General features: G+C 41.9%; 1 protein-coding gene and 1 long non-coding RNA gene across 2 annotated transcripts; one reads left to right on the forward strand and one right to left on the reverse strand.

Moving 5' to 3' along the window:
* On the reverse strand, positions 1–618 carry LOC116005816. The gene is made up of 2 exons (XR_004095011.1): positions 479–618; positions 1–413 (listed from the first exon to the last, which is right to left on the reverse strand). It is a non-coding gene; the product is annotated as an uncharacterized LOC116005816 (long non-coding RNA).
* Positions 619–6,171: 5,553 nt separating this feature from the next.
* On the forward strand, positions 6,172–8,564 carry LOC116010822. The gene is made up of 3 exons (XM_031250326.1): positions 6,172–6,407; positions 6,547–7,504; positions 7,620–8,564. Exons 1-3 carry the CDS (start codon positions 6,172–6,174, stop codon positions 8,562–8,564), a joined length of 2,139 nt encoding a protein of 712 aa, XP_031106186.1.
* The last annotated feature ends 8,380 nt before the right edge of the window (positions 8,565–16,944 follow it).

Consider the following 16,944-nt stretch of genomic DNA (forward strand, 5'->3'; position numbering starts at 1 on the left):
TCCTAGCCCAATCTCTGTTTCATTAAGGCATCATAAGCTATTTTCAAAGAGGCATTAAGTACAATCAAACCAACACTTCTCCATAAGCATCACAAATACAGTGAACCTCAAACAAAGCTGCAGTTCAGACTATAAACCAGCAAAAAATATTTTAATTCTAACAATCTAAGATGACCCATGCACACGTATGGATACAACCAAGTGCGCAATACATTCATATATACACATACAGACAAAATGAATACATACACAACACTACACGTGTGCGCACTATCATAAATTAAGCTTCAAATGGGGGAAAGAATTTGCCAGTAGAAGAAGGCCAGAGGAGGAGGGTAAACCCTAGCAATCAATTCTGCCGGATTTCCATCTTTTTAGAGTTCACAAAGCCTCTTGAATTGAATACAACCAAGCTATAAACAAACAGACGTCAGAATCGAGCACACACACACCAATATATACACAGAGAGAACCTTACTGTAAGTACTGTCTGGAGACGCCGTGAGGACGGCTCGCGCCAGCATTATTGGGTCGTCGGCAGAGGCGGAACAGAGCAGTAAAGAAGGGAACCACGTTGTTGATTCGACGATGGAATGCAGGGAGCGGCGTAGCTTGTTACCTACTGGATTCCGCTTTCAGCTATTCACTGGACGATTCCATCAAGAAAAGTATAAACTGACGGAATATTAGATATTTAGCAAAAAGTAAATGGTATAATTGAGGGTCAAATACAAAAAATAATTAAAAATATTAAATTTTAAATAATAAGAACCATTTAAACAAATAAAATATTTTTAATTTTTTTTAAAAATCTAGCTTTATTGACTATTATTAATAGACTAGTTTTTCACGCGCATTGCACGAATGAAATAATGCACAATGTTTATTATTAAATAAGTATTTCAAAGTATATCCAATGCAAGACTATAAGAAATGTTCATGCATATGTAATTGAATGTTGAATTTGTTTATTCAAATCGGTAATTCAAAATTTATGGATGCAAGCTAATATATGAGAGATTGATTATAATTGTCACTAAAATAAATGTTTGCAATTTTGTAAAAACGCTAATCTAAATACTTAGTCTAAAAATGATACTATAAATAAATACTACTTTTTCGTTTGAATTTCTCTAAGCTTTTTTAATTCTCTTTCGGGTAACATTATCATTGTCTTTATCTTCAGTACTTGTTTTTTTTTTTTTGTATTTGGTAATATGTCATGTGCAATTGAGTTATTGTAATAGTATAGAGGGCATCATCATGCAATAAGATTATGATGTAGGAAGTTGTGGATTTGTCTCATTGTGTTTGTATATATGACTGAGATCTTAGTTGTACTATAAACTCTTGATCTTGAAATCGCCTACTGATATTTGACAGTGATAGTTTTCCATTACATGTTTCATGTGTTGCGAGATGTGTGTCGTACATTCTCATGTGAAAGTATTGAACAAAATATAAATATTTATTATATTCGTAGAAGGTCAATGAGTAGTACATTTTGTTCTAGTTTTATAACTTGTTTATTTGATAGTAACAATAATAACTTTGCAGGTAATCCGAATACTGATGCTGCAGTATGTCCAGTTTCATCAAAAGTTTCTGCATTCATTTTGCACATGTTTATTTTGAAGTTCATATATATTTTTGGAATTAGTATGAATGAGTGTAGTACTTGATTTTGTGTGTACATGTGTTTGTGTGTGTGTGCGCTTTTGTAAAATTTTTTTGTTGATTTGATACTAATTTTGGAGCACCCACTGCTGTCTTTTCATCATAATGCATGCAGTTAAATAGTTTGTCACTTTGTGCATAAACATTTTTAAACATCGATTACATCCTATATACCAATTATTTTTGTTGTGAAGATCGATGCTGATTTTGTCTTTAATCCAAATAGGTTTGATTGTAGAAAACGAAATGAATTGTAAATTTATATTAGTTCTAATATATTTAAAGAATGCACAATAAGTATTTTACATATAAGATTAATAAATGTTGCTTTTTGAATTTGAAATATTGATTTCAGCAATATTGTAGTCTCAACATCTTTTCAATGCATCAAGTATGACACAATGCTCTATTGTCCTACATTGAGATTTTTAATAATGAGTTTTAAATCAATTTATTGGGTTATTTGAATATATTTCTTTGTCAACAAATTCCCCCTAAGTAGTTAATATAATTGGCTTCAAACTGTTTTTTTATTTAATTCTTTTTTCATTTTATTAACATAATACTTAGTAAATAAATATATAACATTATTTTGTAATATAATTTGATATTTAATTACAAGAGAGTGTAACAAGAAAACAATGAACAATGTAGTGAATATAATTAATTAATAAATTTGAAGGTAAGAAATCTTTGCATTGTATAAAATATAGACAATATAACTAATGAAATTATATCTCTTTATAAATTTTTTGATAATAAATATATATTTTTAATAAAGGCATTGTAAACATCAAATTATAAATTAAAGAAATACATATGTGGGTAGTGCCCCGGGAGTCAAACACAGTAGCGGACCAACTAGCAAGAACTTTCAAGAACTTCCCCAAAGGGATGCACATCAAGAGCGATCCCCCAGACGAAATAATTTCTTTGATTGAGAATGATAGGGCTGGATATCCAGCTTGGCGTTTTATGTATAGCCATAGCTAGTCATGATACTCTTTCCGGGTTTCCCCCTTCCTTTCATTAAAATATAAAGAAATACATATGTATTTTTTTTTGTAACTACTAATTTATTTAATTTAATAAGAGTAATAGAGTGGAATACTTAGTTTTGAATAATATACTTTAAGATATTCTCTCTTCTATGGGTAAGTTAAAAGTTAACGAAATATTAACGGAAAAGAGAACATTTAATGGAAAATTTAACAAACAATCATATAGTTAAGGATAAATTAGGAAATCTTAAGGAAAAATATAAATCTAAACAAACTAGATATAATAGATAGTGTCTCAAACTTATAGATTGCACATCTATTTTATTTTATTTTATTGGTTTAGAGGTCATGTGTTCAAAATTCTCTCTTCTATGAAAAAATCAATATGACCCGTATGTTGCCCCTTAATTGGACCGACTCGGTGCAAATGCAAATAGAGAGTAGTCTGAGTGTGATACGAGTTTATGCCTCATTACCTCCTATAGTTAGAGAGTATTTAGGACACCTCGTAATATAACCCAAAAAAAAAGGAGCTTTATTTAAGTTAGTTTTCTAACGCATAAATAAATCTGTACCCACGATAGTTAATACAAACAAAATTTCCCTATTATTTACAGATTCAACAACTAAAAAATTTAAAATTTCATGTTTATACTAATTGTTCACCCTAAAATACTATACAGCATAATCCCCAGTGTGTGTGTATATATATAGGGGCGCGCTCTAATGAGAACGATTGCCTAGGAGAGAAAACGATCCACAGCCGTCCACGTATCCAAATCAACGAATCATATGTAATTTTAAAAAAAAAAACGATGCGGTGGCATTTTCGTAAATAACTCGAACTTTGGTGCAAGTAAATATGTTATAAGTGCAAGTAGTTGGTGCACATTTACAACTAAAAAGTGCAAGTAAAATCACTTACAAGTGCAAGTAATTTACATTGTTAACATTTGTGCACCTAGGTGCAACTAATTATACCATTAGGTGCAACTAGTTATAACGTTAGGTGCACCTAGTATTGATTCTCAGTGTGCATTTTACTTGCACCTGTAATACATTTTACTTGCACTTGGTGCACTGTATGAAATTGCTACTTGCACTTCGATGTTCAATTATTTACGAAAATGCCACCACGTATTTTAAAAAATCAGTGTTTCTCATCCATTAGATCTGGACACATAGACGTTGCGTTCTTAGTTCTTTCCTCGGCGCACCGTTCTCATTTGAACGCAATCCTCTAGGCCCTTATTCACATGAGGACTATATACTATAGAGGATTATGAGGACTAATCCTAGCCATCAAATCAAAAAAATAACCGGCCTAGATTAGAAGATGATTAATATGGTAATGGCGCATGCAATTAGTAATTAAGGGCAAAGATGATATTTTACATTAATTAGTATTATGGAAGGCTTTTGATTAACTAATATAGAATCACTATTGAATTATAATTAAGGTTAGAAAATTAGTACTGCATTCCATACGGACGAAACAAAAAATTAAACCAAAGACTCGCGTAGAAAAGGTTATGAACACTGATGTGTGCCTATTTACTGAGTATTGTGTGCCTATAATGTATGAGTTGTGTGCCTAACGTGAAAAATAATAGAAGTAGGTTAATGAAAAGTTTTAAATATAAATGTTTTTTTTTAAATGGTTATGAACACCGGCGTGTGCCTATTTACTAAGTATTGTGTGCCTCAATATTTTCTTCCTGTCCGTCTGGGCACACGATTTAATTATTGAGGCATACATTATATCAGTAAATGGCATACATTATAATATTCCTTACGTGTACGGAATATAAGTACAATATATGTACAAAATTCTTCAAAACAAAAATTAATAAAACAAAAGCATTTAGTAATCAATCTAACACTTTTAAAAAAATATTATTCCTTAAATTTGTCATTACATACTTCTATTATTATTCACACTATGCACACAACTCATACGTCACAGGTAATTCAAGTATCTACATGAAGCTGATGGAAAAAATTCTTCCCAAAAAAATTAATAAAAAACAAAGCATTTGAATACGACGTAGGCACACCCCGGTGTTCATAACCTTAAAAAACAATTGTCTTTAAAAATTTTCATTAACCTACTTCTATTATTTTTCACGTTAGACACACAACTCATACGTTATAGGCACACAATACTCAGTAAATAGGCACACAACGGTGTTCATCATAACCTTTTATACGCGAGTCTTTGGTTTGTTTTTCATTTCGTCTGTATGGAATGTAGTACTGATTTTTTAACCTTAATTATAATTCAATAGTGATTCTATATTAATTAATCAAAAGCCTTCCATAATACTAATTAATGTAAAATATCATATTTCCCCTTAATTAACTAAAAAATTAATCTAAATATTACCTAAATCTATACCATTAATTTTTAGAAATCAATGGCTAGGATTGATCTCAAAATCCTCTATAATACATTAGTCCTCACCTGAATAGACTTTTATACACACACACACACACACACACACACACACACACACACACACACACACTAGTTTTGCACGCACATTACGCGAATGTGTAAATTATTAATATTTATATTTAAATAAGTATTTCAAAGTATATTAATGCAAGATCATATAGGGGAAATTCCTACCTAGGTAATTGAATGTTGAATTTGTTTATTTAAATAGGTAATCCAAAGTATATGAATGCAAGATAAATTGTCCATGTTTGGTAGGACAGTGATGGGGATGGACTAAGGCTTAGTATCAGAAGCTCAAAGTAGATGGGAGGAACAACCGATGAAGAGGGGAAGAGAACTCAGAGGAAGGTATGATAGTACGGTATAGGTCAATCGATGATTGGTCGGTGATCTTTGAAAAGGTGACAAGGCAACTGAAAATCTTAAACTCAGAGTGATTCAACATTGCTATTGAACCAATTAATTACCATGGAGGAAATGACGAGTCGAAGAGTGTTGAGAGAATGAATCGGCCCAGACTGACCTTGGGGAATGCCGAGGCAGAGAAGGCGGTGCAAGTAAGGCGGTTAAAGAGGTTTCCTAAAATGGGTCTGGCGGTAGAAAGTGAAGATATGGAAGGAATGTCGAGATAGATTAGGAAAGTGATTAAATGTAATGAGGAAAGAGTTCCTAAAGTAGTTTAGAAGTTTCCTAAAAGAGAAACACTTTTAGCTTGTATAAATAGGGGTTCTAAGCCTCGAGAGGGGCATAAGCTATTCATTGTATTCAAAGGCAACTTATAATACAAAGAGGGCTGAGAAGTCACTCTAGTTTTCCGATTGTGCTAGTCGATTTCCAGTGGTGTTGGCCTGCCGTTCGACCATTCCGTGGGAGATAAAATCAACATTGGCGCCGTCCGTGGGGACCGATCAAAAGGTTGTGTACTTGTGTGGTCTCTAGCTGACTGATAAAGTTGAAAGTACGTAGCAATGGTGACTACTAGGAGTCGTCAAGGTCAGGGACAAGGAAGGACGCAACTTCAGGTGCAAGTGAATGGTACTTCTGGCAAACTGTTTCTCAGGGAAGGGACCTGTGAGAGCGGCTATCCCAACCCGTGCTGGCGACCTGCGAGAGCACCTCAATCGGCAAAACTCTCGTGCTCAAAGCGAGCAAGTGCGAGTGGAAAACCCTCCTGCTAATGGGGTCCAAGTTGGGGAGGCACCTTCGCCTCCTCCACCAATCGCACTTGATCAACCCAAGCAGTTGGGGATTCTAGGAGCGCTCACTCGGTTAGCAAACATCTACGGTTAGCAAACATCCGGCGGTTCAGCAAGCAAGCTCTGTCCGACCAATAGTGCAAGAAAGTTCGGCCGCTTCACGCCGATCTCCGTTAGGGTCAAGGGGACTGCGTCAATCTGTTTTCGATAGATTGGCGAACCAGGATGTGCCAGGTGATGAAAATCCGAAGGAGGTCACTCCTAATGAGCCTAGAAATAGGCGGGAACGACGGTATGATGAGGTTCAAAGGCAAATTGAGGAACACTCAATTCACGAGAGCAGCGGGGAATCACCTGTTGGTCGGGGTCGAAGGCCGGAGAACATTGTCGCGTTAGCTCGGCAGGTTCGAGATTTACAAAACCAGGTGAATGGAAATCATGGTGACGCTCAGTCTTTCCTACGGGCGTGTCCATTCTCTCGAGATATCATGGCTTTCCAAACCCCAACAAAGTTTAAATTACCTAAGAATTTGACGTACGATGGAACCGGGGATCCTCGGGAGCATCTGCTTAGCTTCCAAGCTCGGATGCAGATTCACGAAGCTGAAGATCCGTTGATGTGCAAAGCCTTCCTAACGACTTTAACTGGTTCAGCGCAAAGGTGGTGTATGAGGTTGCCTGAGCATTCTGTGAGCTATTTCACGCAATTGGCCGAGCTCTTCTTGACCAATTATGCCGCCTATTTGCGTCCGAAGAAGAATTTCATGTACCTGTCCGGGGTTAAGCAGGACCCTAATGAATCACTTAGGTCATTCCTGGTGAGGTGGCAGAAAGAGGTTCATACAGTGGACGATCTAGATAACAAGACGATGTTAATCTTGTTCATGCAGAATTTGAGGTTCGAGAAGCTGTATACCAACCTCCATACTGAGTGGTCGAGCTCGTATGCTCAAGCCATCCAAAGAACCAATCGGCATGCTGATGCCGAGGATGCGATTAGGCAGAAAAGGATTCAGGAGGGAGGGTTGTCCAGACCCAAGAAGCCTCGTCTAGAGGAAACACGAGCTGAAAGATTTGATAAGAGTCGGTTAGGCCGTCAGGAAACTAGTTGGAACCCTGAAAGATCGGGTGTCCTACTATTTCGCCAACAGTCGGTCGCGGTCCAGGAGGTTCAAGCCCAATAATCTCAATCCGAGGTACGATTGACTAATGCGCCCCCAACCAATGGAGGCCATCATCCAAAGGAGCACTCTGAACCAATGGCGGTAAGGCGTGCCCTGGCAGCGCGGAAATCCAAGCCAATTTGGGGAGGGTAATCGTGATAAGGGAAAACAGTCTACTAAAGGGAATGAGGAAGCAAACTGGAAGGGGAAGAACATCATCAACATGATCATACGGGGTCCCGAGGGAGGCGACTCGGCTGGATCAAGGAAGGCTTGGGCTCGACAGTTGTACATCGGAGCTATTTATGGAAGAGAAGCCAATGTGAAGAAGGAATGCCGAGAGCCAATCACCTTCACAGATGACAACTTGCCCTTAGGAGCAGGACCTCATCGGGACGCCTTAGTCATAGCTATAGACATAGTCGGTACCGTTGTGAGACGAGTATTGGAAGACACGGGTAGCAGCGTTAATGTCCTCTATTTAGACACTTTCAAGAAGTTGAGGTTGGACCGAGACATTCTCAAGCTACTGGTCGAGTTAGGTACCTACCCTAACGTTACAACCGTGGAGATGGAGTTTGTGGTTGTTCAACTGGAGTGTTCTTATAACGCCATCATTGAAGGCTGGGTTGGAAGATTTGGGAGCTTTGATATCTCTGAAGCATTTATGCATGAAATTTCGGACCCCTACGGGGCTGGAGTGGTACAGAGCGATCAGAGGATAGCTCGTGGCTGTTACTTGCAATCTTGCTGCAAGATGGGGAGGTCGGACCTACGGATCCATACCATCACCAAAATAGAGGACATGAGGGAACACACTTTGGAACGACCCGAGCCGGCAGTAGAGTTAGAAGAGGTAGAGATTGATCCAATCCACCCTGAAAGACGGGCCAGGATCAGAAAGGACCTTCCCAATGCGGTCAAAAGGTCAGTCGTGCAAGTATTGAGGAAGTACAAGAAAATCTTCACGTGGGGATCGAATGATATGTCGGGGGTAGACCGATCTATATTCACTCACCGATTGGTGATAGACCCGGCCTACCGACCTGTAGTTCGGAATACTTAATAGGCATATGTCGGAAAGAGACAGTGGAACGACCAAGCATAGAGGCTCGACATGAGGTCACGGAAAAGGTGAACGTGATAGGTCGACCGGGGCGAAATCGAGGAGAAGGTAGTAGTGGAGAGGAAGTTACTCCAAAAGCTTAAGTGCTGGCCGACCTCATCATGTACAAAGAAAAAGTCGAGCTGCCGGATAGCCTGATAGAAGCAGCCAGAATCAAAAGAATGGCACCGTCCTACGTCATGCAGGATGGTAAGTTGTACAAAAGGTCCTTTAGGGGACCCCTGCTGCTATGCCTATTCCCGACTGATGATGAAAAAGTAATGGAAGAAGCACACTCAAAGATTTGCTCGGCTCATCAAGGAGCTCATACTCTAGCACGAAAGTTGGTATTGCAAGGATACTATTGGCCGACCGTGGTCAGAGACTACATTTGAAAGGTGGCAAGGTGCCCTATGTGTCAAGCCTTCGCCCAGAAAGAAACAAGACCGGTTTCCTTCTATACGCCGGTCACCATCGCTAGAAATTCCTTTGGAAGAATATAATTTGCCGGTTTGGTATACTCGAGCATTTGATAAGCGATAACAGTCAACAATTTGATTGTCGTCCCTTTGTCGAGTTCTGTGAGCAGTTCGGGATCCGGCACACTAAGGTATCCGTAGCCTATCCCCAGGATAACGGACAAGTAGAGAATGTGAATCGAACTATTGTGGATGGTATACAGAAGAAGCTAAGTGACCTTAAAGGAAGTTGGGTGAATGAGCTAGAACGAGTGTTATGGGCTTACCGCACGAGTCCAAGAAATGCGACTGGAGAAACCCCCTTTTCCTTGACATATGGGGTTGAGGCTAAGGTAACAATTAAAGTGCTCGGACCTAGTAATCATGTTATGCGGTACACCGATGAAGCGAATGAAGAAATTTTGATGATAGAAAAGAACTTCCTTGAAGAGAGAAGAGAGGTAGCTCGGCGCAGGATGGCCGAGTATTAGAGGTCGGTAAAAAGACATCAGCACAAGCGTGCTAAGCCTCGGTATTTCCTTGAAGGGGACTTAGTACTTAGAAATCGGACTGCTAGTCAGCCCAATGAAGGTAAAAAGTTCGCGAAGAAATAGGAAGGACCTTATCGCATAGTTGTAGTGGTTCAACTAGGAACATACCGATTGGAAACAATGAGTGGTCGACGAGTAGATAGGATCTGGAACTCGTACCACCTCAAGAAATTCTATCAGTAATGGCTGAAAAGTCTGAGCTATATAAGAGCTGAAAAGTCCGAGTTATTGTAAAGGCTAAAAAGTCTAAAACTTAAGGTAGGCTGAAAAGTCCGCCTCCTTCAAGTCGAAAGACCTTTAGCTAGTTAGTGACCGAAATGTCTATTATACATAGCAGCTGGAAAGCTTATCTCATGTAACGGCTGAAAAACCTGTAGTTCGATTATTTTTAGAAATAAAAATATCTATTCTGAATTACCTCTGAGTGTAAAAGGGCGAAAGCTCGATGGTCTGCCAGCCTTCAAGTGGTGCGAATTAAAATAAAGTCGGGTGGTCCGCCAGCCTCAAAATGGCATGGGTTCTATAAGGCGAAAGTCGGGTGGTCCGCCAGCCTCCAAATGGCGCGGGTTCTTTAAGGCGAATGTCGGGTGGTCGGCCAGCCTCCAAATGGCACGGGTTCTTTAAGATGAAAGTCAGGTCGTGTGCCGGCCTCCAAATGGCGCGGGTTCTTTAAGGCGAAAGTCGGGTGGTCCGCCAGCCTCCAAATAGCGTGGGTTTTTTAAGACGAAAGTCGGGTGGTCCGCCATCCTCCAAATGGCGCAGGTTCTTTAAGGCGAAAGCCTGGTGGTCCGCCAGCCTCTAAATGGCGCGGGTTCTTTAAGGCGAAAGCCAGGTGGTCCGCTAGCCTCTAAATGGCGCGGGTTCTTTAAGGCGAAAGTTGGTTGGTCCGCCAGCCTCTAAATGGTGCGGTTTCTTTAAGGCGAAAGCTGGGTGGTCCGCCAGCCTCTAAATGACGCGAGTTCTTTAAGGCAAAAGCAAGGTGGTCAGCCAGCCTCCAAATGGTGCGAGTTAAATAAAGGGTCGAGAAACCGACACAGGGAAGAATGCATGAAAGAAAGAAGAACGAGCTATGACAAAATAAGGAGAAAAGGGAAGTGTTTATAGTTTGAAGTCCAAAGGAATCTGAATGTGGAAGTTCTGCCAACTCGTGAGGGCATCGCAAGGCCCTATTGAAGAGCTAACTCAGTCTCATAATGCATGAAAGGCGTCCGAACCTCAGAGGATAGGATCTGAAAACCTAAGAAAAACCCGAGCCAAAGATGAAGGCGCTTTGCCGAGTGATGGTACACAAATTCTGAAACTTAGATCAAAATTAAAAGATTCTAAAAGGAATGGAGGGTCCAAGTTAGGACTTAGTCAATTTCGCGAATAATGATTTGCGAGCTGATGGCCATAAGGGAAGTCGAAGTTAAAGGAGTAAAGTTAGCTCGGTGAGGCGATTATCGTACTTGGCAGAAAATCAAAGCATGCAAAATAAAAATAAGGAAAGCGAAAGGATTGTTCATTCAATATCCAAAAAGGCCCTATTTCTATTACAGGGCGAACAAAAAAGCAGAAAGCAAAAGCGACCATAACATTTTAAGCCTCCGATTGAGGGACTCTGTCCATATCCACCTCCGTTGGTCCAGTAGGTGGATTACGCTCGGAGCTCCTAGAGCGTTGGCGATTTAGTTGGAGAGCAACTGATGGGTCCTCCTCTTTAGTAGCGACTGTGTCCCCTTGGCCTTCCTCAGTAAGAGTCGGAACCGGGTCATGGTCCATCCCAGCCACGAAATTCAAGTTGGATGATGAGTTCAGATATGCGCTATCCATTGGAATCTCACCGCCAGCCGTATCCGCCGAGGCATTCAGAGTTACGTCCTCGACCCCCTGGTCATCAACGGGGGTAGTTGGGCTTAGAAGGCCCCAACGAGTCGGAGAGAAGGTGGCGTCTCGGGCCTTGAGTTGGTCGACGATTTTATTCTGGGCATCCTGGTACCCCAAGTCGTAGTTCGCATCACCAAGGTCGAGCAGGAATTGCTTTTCGACCTCACATTCCAGCCACTTGTCCACAACGGTTCGAGCATGCATATCTGCGTGGGTCATGGCCTCCTCATGAAAGTCCTCCGACTCCTTACACTCGGTCAGCGCATCCTCCCAGGCCGACTTCAACTCCTCAATCAGCTTCTTCGCCTTCTTCCATCCGTCGGCTGAACTGCGCTCAGCTTGGCTATCTCAGCCTTCAAAGTCTTCACTTCCTTGGAATGAGTCGCCTTGGCCGACTTAAGAAGCTCGGAATCTTTGATTAGAGCCTTGACGTCATCATGAAGTCCAACCTGGAATTGCTAAGCCTGAAAAAGCGATAAGTGTAAGAATTTGGACTTGAAAGAGTAGAAATGTGCAAGTAAGAAGGATACCTGATGATAAGTGCTTATTTGTCTATATTCTTCCCCCTTTCACTAAGTCATTTTGTCTATATAATTCCAAATTTCATGAGAATTAGTGCTTATTTGTGTTATTTTGCAAGTAGTATGAGGTGGAAAGCATTGAAGCAAAGATGATCATTTTCATGCATTTTGATGGGCATTGGAGTCAAATGGAGACCAAATATGAAGCTATGGAGATGGATGCAACACTCCCAAGGAAGTCTTAGAGTGGTATTTTCAATGGTGTTGGTCATTTGGGCAAACTAAAACAAAAGAGGAGCAAAAGATCAAAGTGTTGCAATTCTCGCACTACACGTCGACGTCTTAGTATTTTGACCATATCTCGTTCTAGAAAAGTCCAAATGAAGTGATTCTTGAACCATTAGAAAGAAGACTTGAAGGGCTACAACTTTCATGAAGACATTAAAGTCTAAATCAGAAAGGAAAAGGGTCAAAATCAGCTTGCAAGCCGGACCTTCGTCGTAGTACGATTCTCGATGCGTCTAGAATTATCCTCGACGCTTCAAGAATAGGTAGAATGCCACTGTTTTCAATCCAAATTAGCTCGACGCATCTAGCCAAGTCCTCGACGCGTCAAGGACCCCGGATTTGCAGATTTTCAACACGCCCTTACTCCTATTTAAGTGGGTTTTCACTCATTTCTCCATGGTTCCGACCCATCTTAGAACCCTAGCTATTTTCTACTCTTTCTTTTCATATTTTAGGGTTAGATTAGATTTATATTTAGGTTATTAAACATTTTAGAAGCTTTGATTGTAGCATTTAAACTTGGGTTTCAAGGATTTCATATCCATTTTCACTAGATAAGTTCTTCTACTACTCTTTATTTCATTTCTTGCAATTTACTTTCTTGTTTTATTGCTTTGATCTTTTATCTTGTGTTTGTTATGAAATTCCTTGTTGATTATGAATCTTGTGATATTTTCATTATGATTATGTCTGATTAGTTCTCCTTGGAGTGAAGTAGGGATGTAGGCTAGGTATTTGATGGATGATTTTGAATCTGTTAAGGAAAGTTGAGACATGACTTTGATGTTGTTGATTGACATGATTATTTGAGTCCCGATTAGGGAGTGACAACCTAGCTTAAGTTCAAGGAGTTGATCAACCATGCTTCACCTTTGGGAAAAGGGGAGTATGTGATGTTAAAAACATTAAGTGTTTGATGAAATGCCTCTTAGACATTCTTGAGTCATGAAAATGTCCTTGAATGTTCTAGGAGTGTGGGATGACCTTGGGAAAGGCTTCCCTATTGTTATATGGCATCTATCATCTTTTGGTCCCCAATTTGGTTTCACTATCTTGACCTACCTTTAGTTCCTATCTACCTCACCTTTCTTATTATTTGTTTTCATTATAGTGTGTTGTTTGATATTGTGTTTGTATTCAAATCAACCCTTCAGTTTGGCTAGATTTCTATGAAGAACATTAGTATCTTATGCTTGGAACACCAAAGCTCTACTCATATCGCCAATCCTTGTGAGAACGATATCCGGTGTAAGGATACCCTCTTACACATCCACTCACCCAAAAGACTACTTCATCCCCTAGTGATCATTTGCTCTATGCGGCAGAAAATGAAAGTCTTGGCCTCATAAACCCTCTCATCAGGGTTAGAACCAGGCATACGCCTCGACCTCTTGGAAGTATATGGAGTGGGCGAGTCAGAAGCTCGCTTGGAGCCGAGTGTTCTCAGGCGCGGCTGGTGAGCCAGAGCGGTGCAACGGCGGTGGGGCTCGCCCCTATGGTCAAACCGACCGAAAGAAGGTGCGCGGTGAGGGACGGGTCAGCAGAGGCCGAGTTAGTAGCCTTACCCTTGCCTTTCTAGGCCGCGAAAGCCTTGCCTTTATGGCGAGCTCGGAGAGCGAGGCTGCGCTCTTCTATGTGTCCGGTGGAAGCTTCGAAATCAGAAGAGGAGGAGATCTCGACCACGTTTTCCAAGCTCGGCCTCGTCCACAGAATTGGCCGGGGACTGAAAAAGCTCGCTATCAACTGAAAGAAAAGACAATGAGTTAAAAGGATAGTCTTGCAAGAAAAGGTGAATGCGCGAGAAAGAAGAAGAGCGGAAAAGCCACCTGCGCGGGCCGCCCCTTCGGGAAGTAAGCCGGCCTCGCCAAGGGCCTTAAGGTCGAACCACGTAGCGACTGGAATCAGTTGTCCCTTCATCGTCGCAACAACGACTTTCAAGTTCGGGACAACTACGTCGGGCTTCCCATCCAAGCGATAGAAAGAAGGGTGCCAACAGAAGGGAAAGGTGAAAGCGTCTTGAGGGTCGGCAAACTTTACAAAGAAGAATTTCTTCTTCCATTTTTTGTGGGAATCGTCCAGGCCGGCTATCATTCGGCAACCCCGTCTTTGGGAAACCTGGACGAAGCCTAAAGGGATTTTCCCGACCTATTTAACTTGGAAGAGTTGGTTGAAAAGAGACATGGTCGGTGTGAGGTGTTATTTAGAGGTGGAGGTTAGGAAGCACGAAAGAAGTCGGTGGGAGTTGGCAACGAGCTGTCCGGGCAGAATGCGTAAGTAGTGCAAGAAGGTAGACAAGAAAGGGTGAAGGGGGATGCGAAACCCGTACTCGACCGAATAATAATGAAGGCCAATATAGCCTGACGGGGGATCATGAATGTCGCGATCACCCGCCACCATAACCACGACCTTGTGCCCCAGTAGGACCCTCAAATGGTCCAAGAGTAGAAGTATGTTGGACGGGAAAATTTATGTTTACGTTGCGGCCTAGGGCACAATAAAGATTTTCCCACGGGTGTACCCCAACCACGGCCATGGTCGGATGAAAGGATACTCAGGCCGGGGCACCCGCCGGACGATCAACCGGGGCGTCGCCTAACGCCGTCGATCGAGAAGAAGAAGAGGAGAACATTGGAGATACAAGAAAGGAAAAGAAGAAAAGAGAGGAGAGAAGCGGCTTATCGGAGATTTGTGGAACTGACGCCGAGAAGAAAAAGGGAGGACAGCGATGGAGAAGGTAGTGCAATGTGGAAGAAGGGGTGAACAACGGACAATGACCAACGAATGGTGACAAAGCTACTAGGCTGACCGGAACAAAGAAGAAGCTTGACTGCAAAAGATGGAAGTAAAAATGAAGAAGGGGAGGAAGACGAGTTCTTATAAGGAAAGGGAAGAGTGGAGATGGAGACACGTGGCTAGGATCGGACGGATGGGCGAGTGATACGACGGTTGACAGGCAGTTAGCTAACGTCAAGGTGTGAAGACATTTAATGCTTGTAAGGCGGTTCTTAGAAGGTAATGATGAAAGCGGGAATTATGAGGAAGATTAAGGATCGAAAAATGCGGAGATGGAGAGTTTCGCACAATTAGGACAGGTGGGCAAGGGCCGACCTATAGAGACGAGCTCCGCGATAGTGGCAGGTCGGTTCTTAGAGGTTGGACGGGGAAAATCCCTTGAGAAAGGGAAGGTCGAGCAAAACCCCGTCTAATCCTCAAACTAAAGGTTTGAGGGACTGGAAAGGAAATTTTATGGGAAAGGGCGGACCCAGTGCAACTTGGAGGTCGGGCTGTGTAAAGGAAGGCTGATTGAAGCTTAGTTGAGTCCTCAGACTAAGGATCTGAGGGACTGGGAGGATGGTTTTGGGGAAGGAGTCGTTCTCAAGTGTATGGAACGAGTCGAAAAGCAAAGTTGAAAGGTCGTGATAGGGCCTGAGGGGCTGACTTATCTTGGGGTCCGAGAATGCCAAAAGTCCTTAGAAGGCCCTGGAAGATCGAATGGATGATTCTGATCATGAATTGACATGTTTGGCTAATGCATGCAGAAAGATAAAAGGTGAAACAAGAGCAAAAAGATGACATTTTTCCATTCATCAAAGCCTGAAGGCTGGATAGTTACATTCAAAACAAAAGAAAGGGCCGATGAAACACCTTTTCAGAAAAAACCAGCAAAAGGTGAGACTATTCTAGGTTAAGTCTCAAACCTATTTGGTCGGAGGAACGACCTCAGAAGAAACAGTCGGAGTCGTCAGCGCAGGAGCAGAAACGTAGTCACGGTACTCTTCCCAAAAAGCAGCAATACCTGGTGGAGCACCATCAAGGGTACCACAATTCAGCATGACCTCAATCTCATCGAGGAATTCCATGTAATCAGAGTCTGAAATCAGCTCCGCTGGGGGGACAAGGTCATGAAGTATTGGTTCCGTCTCAACACACGGCGGCTCGAGGGGTATGACGATCCAGTCGTCCTCTTCCATTTCAAGCGGGATGTCGATAGGCAACGAGGGATCATCGCCGGGTAGAAGATCACTGGACCTCAGACGCTCCTTTCGATCGGGCATTCGGGCCTTGTCTGCGCGTTCAGCCAGTCGTGGAGAAGATCGCCGGTGGGCCGGAGCGAAGACTTTGCGCTTAGGTGTCATGATCTCCAGTAGGAAAGCTTTTGAACGTGGGTGAATGAACAAAAATAAAAGCAGCAATGGTATTTATAGGAGAGAATTTTACCTTGGAAAAGACAATCAGCAGTTGCACTCGAGTGAAGGGAGTTAAGGCGATGTGACAGTGTTAGAGGTTCGCTGATCAACAAAAGATAAGGATCAAAAGCATTAAATGCATAGGACATGACTGATGGGACAAGAAGAAGATAGAGTCAAAAGGTGGAAGCTCGGAAGTGCACGAGTTAAAGGTCGGAGTGGGAAAGGCTTGGCCCCAGTCGCAGGTACTTTTTCGAGTCATGTTTCGCGTAACTCGGGAAAGTGAGAGCCAGGGGGGTGGGAGGGACTCATAGTGATTGAACATTGCTATTGAAACAATTAATTACCATGGAGGAAAGGACAAGCCGAGGAGTGTTGAGAGGATGAATAAGCCCAGACTGACCTAGGGGAAGGCCGAGGCAGGGAAGGCGATGCAAGTAAGGCGGTGAAAGGAAAGCGGTTAAAGAGGT

This window comes from Ipomoea triloba, chromosome 2, assembly GCF_003576645.1.
Source record: "Ipomoea triloba cultivar NCNSP0323 chromosome 2, ASM357664v1".
Lineage (NCBI taxonomy): Eukaryota > Viridiplantae > Streptophyta > Magnoliopsida > Solanales > Convolvulaceae > Ipomoea > Ipomoea triloba.

Bases quoted from the DNA above. Each gene is read 5' to 3' on its own strand.
- LOC116010822 (XM_031250326.1), top strand. From the start codon at position 6,172: ATGGTACTTCTGGCAAACTGTTTCTCAGGGAAGGGACCTGTGAGAGCG. The intron at 6,408-6,546 runs GTTAGCAAACAT...TGTTTTCGATAG, and splicing joins ATTCTAGGAGCGCTCACTCG to ATTGGCGAACCAGGATGTGC. The intron at 7,505-7,619 runs GTTCAAGCCCAA...GTGCCCTGGCAG, and splicing joins AGTCGGTCGCGGTCCAGGAG to CGCGGAAATCCAAGCCAATT.